General features: G+C 44.1%; 2 protein-coding genes across 5 annotated transcripts in view; one reads left to right on the forward strand and one right to left on the reverse strand.

Moving 5' to 3' along the window:
- Positions 1 to 7,500, reverse strand: part of LOC139536142 (voltage-dependent calcium channel subunit alpha-2/delta-3-like) — a 127,476-nt gene that overhangs the window by 16,029 nt on the left and 103,947 nt on the right. The window lies entirely within an intron of this gene.
- LOC139536143 (voltage-dependent calcium channel subunit alpha-2/delta-3-like) overlaps positions 782 to 7,500 on the forward strand; it is a 24,243-nt gene continuing 17,524 nt past the window's right edge. The window contains exons 1-3 of one of the 2 annotated variants that reach the window (XM_071336373.1): positions 782 to 1,078; positions 1,750 to 1,895; positions 2,466 to 2,483. In XM_071336373.1, the coding sequence (XP_071192474.1) occupies positions 1,051 to 1,078; positions 1,750 to 1,895; positions 2,466 to 2,483 (192 nt within the window). In that variant the 5' untranslated portion in view covers positions 782 to 1,050. The remainder of the gene's footprint in view (positions 1,079 to 1,749; positions 1,896 to 2,465; positions 2,484 to 7,500) is intronic. The other variant, XM_071336372.1, reaches the window with a different exon arrangement.

Raw genomic sequence — 7,500 nt, forward strand, 5'->3', positions numbered from 1 at the left:
GATTTGATCTCCACTCCTCTCCTCTCTTCGGTAGTAGACTATACATCTATCCACCCTCCTCTCACCTCCACTCCTCTCCTCTCTTCGGTAGTAGACTATACATCTATCCACCCTCCTCTCATCTCCACTCCTCTCCTCTCTTCGGTAGTAGACTATACATCTATCCACCCTCCTCTCATCTCCACTCCTCTCCTCTCTTCGGTAGTAGACTATACATCTATCCACCCTCCTCTCACCTCCACTCCTCTCCTCTCTTCGGTAGTAGACTATACATCTATCCACCCTCCTCTCTATATCCACTCCTCTCCTCTCTTCGGTAGTAGACTATACATCTATCCACCCTCCTCTCATATCCACTCCTCTCCTCTCTTTGGTAGTAGACTATACATCTATCCACCCCCCTCTCATATCCACTCCTCTCCTCTCTTTGCTAGTCGACTATGCATCTATCCACCCTCCTCTCATATCCACTCCTCTCCTCTCTTTGGTAGTAGACTATGCTATCCATCCACCCTCCTCTCATCTCCACTCCTCTCCTCTCTTCGGTAGTAGACTATACATCTATCCACCCTCCTTCCTCCTTGATCTCCATCTTCCTCTCCTCTCTTCGGTAGTAGACTATACATCTATCCACCCTCCTCTCATATCCACTCCTCTCCTCTCTTTGGTAGTACACTATACATCTGCATCCACCCTCCTCTCACCTCCACTCCTCTCCTCTCTCGGTAGTAGCAACTACACATCTATCCACCCTCCTCTCATCTCCACTCCTCTCCTCTCTTCGGTAGTAGACTATACATCTATCCACCCTCCTCTCATCTCCACTCCTCTCCTCTCTTCGGTAGTAGACTATACTTTCATCCTCCTCTCATCTCATCTCCACTCCTCTCCTCTCAGGAAAATGGAGCACCATGTGATTCCATCACTGCTTATGTTTACGTATTCTCTATTTATATCACCACACTGTAAATGGCTGATGTCCCTTTCCTCTTCAAATAGGTGCGCATATTCCCTTACCTGATTGGCCGAGAGTCTGCCTTTGCTGATAACATGAAATGGATGGCCTGTGCTAATAAAGGTTTGTCTTTTCTTAAAAATTGTATAATAACCACATACACTATGTACCAAATACACTACACAGCACATGTATACTATTACTGTGGTGGTATGTTGGCTGTGTGTGAATGTGTGGGTATGAGTGTGTGTTGGGTAGATTGGCTGTGTGTGAATGTGTGGGCGTGAGTGTGTGTTGGGTAGATTGGCTGTGTGTGAATGTGTGGGCATGAGTGTGTGTTGGGTAGATTGGCTGTGTGTGAATGTGTGGGCGTGAGTGTGTGTTGGGTAGATTGGTTGTGTGTGAATGTGTGGGCGTGAGTGTGTGTTGGGTAGATTGGCTGTGCTGATGTGTGCAAAATGGAGTGTTAGTGGAGACACAGGGCTCAGGGGCCATCCCTGCCTAATCCCTCTTTCTGTCAGAGACTTTCCCCCTGACCACCTGCCGCTGATGGCTACCGTGTGCCCACGCTCCAGATGAGAGGTGAATGCTCTGGACTGTGCACTGCACAGTCAGGAAAAGTGATCACTGTGGGATTACACAGCCCAGCTACTCTAACTTTATTCTGACACTCACAGTAACACACACTTACTGGGAAATACCCCTAGTGTGATACATTGTGTGTGCGTGTGCACGTGCGTGCGTGTGTGTTTGTGTGTGTGTCTGTGTGTGCGTGCTTGTGTGTGTTGCCACAGGATATTTCAGTCAGATCTCCACACTGGCTGATGTACAGGAAAATGTGATGAGGTATCTTCATGTTATGAGTCGTCCTAAAGTCATCGATCATGAACATGACACGGTCTGGACAGAGGCCTACATGGACAGCACTGGGAGTATCATAGTGAGTAGAAAAAGGCATGGGAGTTTGTGTGTGTGTCCGTGTGTTTGTGTGTGTGTCCGTGTGTGTGTGTCCCCTCTCTGATCAGTCCTCTTCATGCTACAGGAGGGATTCCTCATTATGAGCTTCATTCATTTGACTGGATTTTCCAGTTTGACTTGTTCTGCTCTTCTGTGTGCAGAATGATAATATGCTGTCTGTCTGTCTGTCTGTCTGTCTGTCTGTCTGTCTGTCTGTCTGTCTGTCTGTCTGTCTGTCTGTCTGGCTGTCTGGCTGGCTGACTGTCTGTTGAGTGTCTGTCTGTCTGTCTGTGTCTGTCTGTCTGGCTGACTGTCTGTTGAGTGTCTGTCTGTCTGTCTGTCTGTCTGTCTGTCTGTCTGTCTGTCTGTCTGTCTGTCTGTCTGTCTGTCTGTCTGTCTGTCTGTGTCTGTCTGTCTGTCTGTCTATGTGTCTGTCTGTTTGTCTATCTGACTTACTGACTGTCTGTCTGACTGAGTGTCTGTCTGTCTGACCGAGTGAGTGAGCGTCTGTCTGTCTGTCAATCCTCATATGTCATTTTTCTGTCTCCTGCAGCTCTCCCAGGCACACAAGGTAAAGCCTTTCTCTCTCTCAGTTCAATTTCAATGTAAGGGCTTTATTGGCATGGGAAACATATTGCCATGGCTAGTGAAATAGATAATCAACAAAAGTGAAATAAACAATAAAAAATGTATAGTAAACACTACACTTACAAAAGTTCCAAAAGAATAAAGACATTACAAATGTCATATTATGTCTATATACAGTGTTGTAATGATGTGCAAATAGTTCAGGTACAAAAGGGAAAACAAATAAACATATAGGTCGTATTTACAATGGTGTTTGTTCTTCACTGGTTGCCATTTTCTTGTGGCAACAGGTCACAAATATTGCTGTTGTGATTGCACAGTGTGGTATTTCACCCAATAGATATGGGAGTTTATCAAAATTTGATTTGTTTTCGAATTCTTTGTGGATCTGTGTAATCTGAGGGAAATATGTGTCTCTAATATGGTCATACATTGGGCAGGAGGTTAGGAAGTGCACTCAGTTTCCACCTCATTTTGTGGGCAGTGTGCACATAGCCTGTCTTCTCTTGGGAGCCTTCAGCGGGCCTTTGTCAATAGCAAGGCTATGCTCACTGAGTCTGTACATAGTCAAATATTTCCTTAATTTTGGGTCAGTCACAGTGGTCAGGTATTCTGCCACTGTGTACTCTCTGTTTAGGGCCAAATAGCATTCTAGTTTGCTCTGTTTTTTTGTAAATTCTTTCCAATGTGTCAAGTAATTATATTTTTGTTTTCTCATGATTTGGTTGGGTCTAGTTGTGTTGCTGTCCTGGGGATCTGTGGGGTCTGTTTGTGTTTGTGAACAGAGCCCCAGGACCAGCTTGCTTAGGTGCTCTTCTCCAGGTTAATTTGGTCCCGTGTGGCTCAGTTGGTAGAGCATGGCGCTTGCAACGCCAGGGTTGTGGGTTCATTCCCCACGGGGGGACCAGGATGAATATGTATGAACTTTCCAATTTGTAAGTCGCTCTGGATAAGAGCGTCTGCTAAATGACTCAAATGTAAATGTAAATGTTAATTTCTCTGTAGGTGATGGCTTTGTTATGGAGGGTTTGGGAATCGCTTTCTTTTAGGTGGTTGTAGAATTTAACAGCTCTTTTCTGTGTTTTGATAATTAGCGGGTATCGGCCTAATTCTGCTCTGCATGCATTATTTGGTGTTTTACGTTGTACACAGAGGATATTTTAGCAGAATTCTGCATGCAGTCTCAATTTGGTTTTTGTCCCATTTTGTGAATTATTGGTTGGTGAGTGGACCCCAGACCTCACAACCATAACGGTTAATGGGTTCAATAACTGATTCAATTATTTTTTGCGAGATCCTAATTGGTTTGTCAAATTTTATGTTCCTTTTGGTGGCATGGAAGGCCCTTCTTGCCTTGTCTCTCAGACAATTCACAGCTTTGTGGAAGTTACCTGTGGTGCTGATGTTTAGCCCGAGTTATGTATACATTTTTGTGTGCTCTAGGGCAACGGTGTCTAGATGAAATTTGTATTCGGTGTCCCAGCAACTGGCCCTTTTTTGGAACACCATTTTTTTGTCTTATTGAGATTTACTGTCAGGGCCCAAGTCTGACAGAATCTGTGCAGAAGATCTGGGTGCTGCTGTAGGCCCTCCTTGGTTGGGGACAGAAGCACCAGATCATCAGCAAACAGTAGACATAAGACTTCAGATTGTAGTAGGGTGCTGCAGACTGTTCTAGTGCCCTTGCCAATTTGTTGGTATATATGTTGAAGAATGTGAGGCTTAAGCTGCATCCCTGTCTCACCCCCTGGCTCTGTGGAAAGAAATGTGTGTTTTTTTGCCAATTTTAACCGCACACTTGTTGTTTATGTACATGGATTTTATAATGTATGTTTTTCCCCCAACACCACTTTCCATCAATTTGTATAGCAGACCCTCATGCCAAATTGAGTCGAAAGCTTTTTTGAAATCAACAAAGAATGAGAAGACTTTGCCTTTGTTTTGATTTGTTTGTTTGTCAATTAGGGGGTGTGCAGGGTGAATACGTGGTCTGTCATACCGTAATTTGTTAAAAAGCCAATTTGACATTTGCTCAGTACATTGTTTTCGCTGAGGAAAAATCTGCTGTTAATGATAATGCAGAGGATTTTCCTAAGGTTGCTGTTGATGCATAACCCCCGGTAGTTATTGTGGTCAAATTTGTCTCCACTTTTGTGGATTGGGGTGATCAGTCCTTGGTTCCTAAAACCAGGCAAGATGCCAGAGCTGAGGATTATGTTAAAGAGTTTAAGTATAGCCAATTGGAATTTGTGGTCTGTATATTTTATCATTAAATTTAGGATACCATCAACCACACAGACCTGTTTGGGTTGGAGGGTTTGTATTTTGTCCTGTAGTTCATTCAATGTAATTGGAGAATCCAATGGGTTCTGGTAGTCTTTAATAGTTGATTCTAAGATTTGTATTTGATCGTGTATATATTTTTGCTGTTTGTTCTTTGTTATAGAGCCAAAAAGATTGGAGAAGTGGTTTATTGATACATCTCGGTTTTGGATAGATAGCTATTCGTGTTGTTGTTTGTTTAGAGTTTTCCAATTTTCTCAGAAGTGGTTAAATTCTATGGATTCTTCAACTACATTGAGCTGATTTCTGATGTGCTACAACTTATTTTTCCGTATTGTACAGTATTTCTGTTTTGTTTTAGTGATTCACCATAGTGAAAGCGTAGGCTCAGGTTTTCTGGGTCTATATGTTTTTGGTTGGATAGGTTTCTCAATTTCTTTCTTAGGTTTTTGCATTCTTTGTAATCGGCCTGTGTGTAGCTGGTGTGGAGGAGTCAGGCGCAGGACAGCAGATATGAGTAATGAACGTACTTTACTCAAGAATACAAATATATACAACACAATAAACTAGCCCACAATAACGGACCGTAAACATACAAACAATCACTCACTAAAACCATGGGGGAACAGAGGGTTAAATAATGAACAAGTATTTAAGGGATTGAAACCAGGTGTGTAAAACAAAGACAAAACAAATGGAAAATGAAAGGTGGATCGGCGATGGCTAGAAGGCCGGTGACGTCGACCGCCGAACGCCGCACTAACAAGGAGAGGGACCGACTTCGGCGGAAGTCGTGACATTCTTCATCAAACCATTTGTCTTTGTTGTCAATTTTCTTAGGTTGTCTGTTTGACATTTTTAGATTTGGGGAAGCTGAGAGGTCAAATATACTGTTTAGGTTTTTTACTGCCAAGTTTACACCTTCAGTGAAACCTTTTGTCCAGAAATGTGTCTAGAAGGGATTGAATTTGTTGTTGCCTAATTGTTTTTTGGTAAATTTCCACACAATTTTCCTTCCATCTAAAGCAATTCTTAATATTTTTCAGTTCCTTTGGGTTTGATTCCTCATGATTGAGCATAGCTCTGTTCAAGTAGAGTGTGGTTTTGCTGTGATCTGATAGGGGTGTCAGTGGACTGACTGTGAATGCTCTAAGAGACTCTGGGTTGAGTTCAGTGATAAAGTAGTCTACTACTGCCAAGTGATGAGTTATAGTTGTACCTACCATAGGAGTCCCCTCGAAGCCTACCATTGACTATGTACGTACCCAGCATCCGACAGAGCTGCAGGAGTTGTGACCCGTTTTTGTTGGTTATGTTGTCATAGTTGTGTCTAGGGAGGCATATGGGGGAGGGAATGCTGTCACCTCCAGGTAGGTGTTTGTCCCCCTGTGTGCTGAGGGGGTTGGGTTCTTGTCCAGTTCTGGCATTTAGGTCGCCACAGACTAGTATATGTCCCTGGTCCTGGAAATTGTTGATCTCACCCACTAGGATGGAGAAGCTGTCATTGTTAAAGTATGGGGATTCTATTGGGAGGATATAGGTAGCACACATGAGGACTATTTTCTCTGTTGAGATCATTTCCTTATTAATTTCTAGACAGATGTAAAATGTCCCTGTTTTGACTCATTTAATAAAGTGGGTTAAGTCTGCTCTATACAAAATTAGCATACGCCCTGAGTCTCTTCCCTGTTTCACACCTGGTAGTTTGGTGGATGGGACTACCAGCTCTAAGTAACCTAGAGGGCAACCAGTGAGGACAACCTTTGTACCATGTTTCTTGTAAAATGACAATGTCTGTATTTCCAATTTCTTCGATGAAGTCTGGGTTCCTGCTCTTTAGGCCAAAAGCAGATGACCTCAGACCTTGTACATTCCAGGATGACATAGTAAAATCTTTGTATTTCCATAGTGTCTAGTGTTGTTTTTGTGTGGTTTAGGCCCGGACCATCACAGTAAGTGTTGAGTATCTGATACATATCTCTTAGGTGTCAGGATGGGGCTTGGGTGGGTGTAATATTGGGGGTTGGGCCTGTTGCTCTGCTCACGACCTGGGCATATGTCCTGCTGTCATGTTGAGGTCCTTGCCGCAGGGGCTGGGGGCATGGGATGGTTTGGGGGGGGCCTATATAGGGTGTGGCCAGGGTTTGCTTATGGTGGTCTTAGCTGGTTGTGGTGTGGCTGGTGATGTTGTGGTCTGGGTGTAGGTTGGCGTGGGTTCTCTCGGTGCAGGTCCTTCGGGAGAGGATCTTGCAGGTCTGGGAGGATGTCTCGCTGGTCTGGGCGGGGTGTCTGTTGGTCTGTTGCTCCTGTGTGAGGTTCTGGGGCTACGGTTGAGGGTGACATCCTGGCAAAAGTTGGGATTGCTGCCTTGTAGAGGTGGACCTGGTCGAAAAGGCTTTTCAAGTCCAGGGTAGAGTGGTGGGCCAGGTATACTTTAGGTTTTGAGGCACAGTCTCGCGAAATGCTTGCATTCACCCGCTGTATGGTGGCAGGGTGAAAGTATTTTTGTGGTAGCAGTGTGGAGATGACCACTTGTATGTTAGGGAAAGTGGAAGAAACTTTTTCAATCACTCCTTTGAGTACTGTTGCCATCCTTTACTGCAGAGCCCTCGGCTCATTTGTGCCAGTGTGAATTATGATGTGGCTGGAGGACCCTAGTCTGTCCTTTGCCAATAGCTCCAGGGCATGCCTAGTGTTTGGGAAAAAAGTTTAGCTAC

Source organism: Salvelinus alpinus, chromosome 12, assembly GCF_045679555.1.
Source record: "Salvelinus alpinus chromosome 12, SLU_Salpinus.1, whole genome shotgun sequence".
Lineage (NCBI taxonomy): Eukaryota > Metazoa > Chordata > Actinopteri > Salmoniformes > Salmonidae > Salvelinus > Salvelinus alpinus.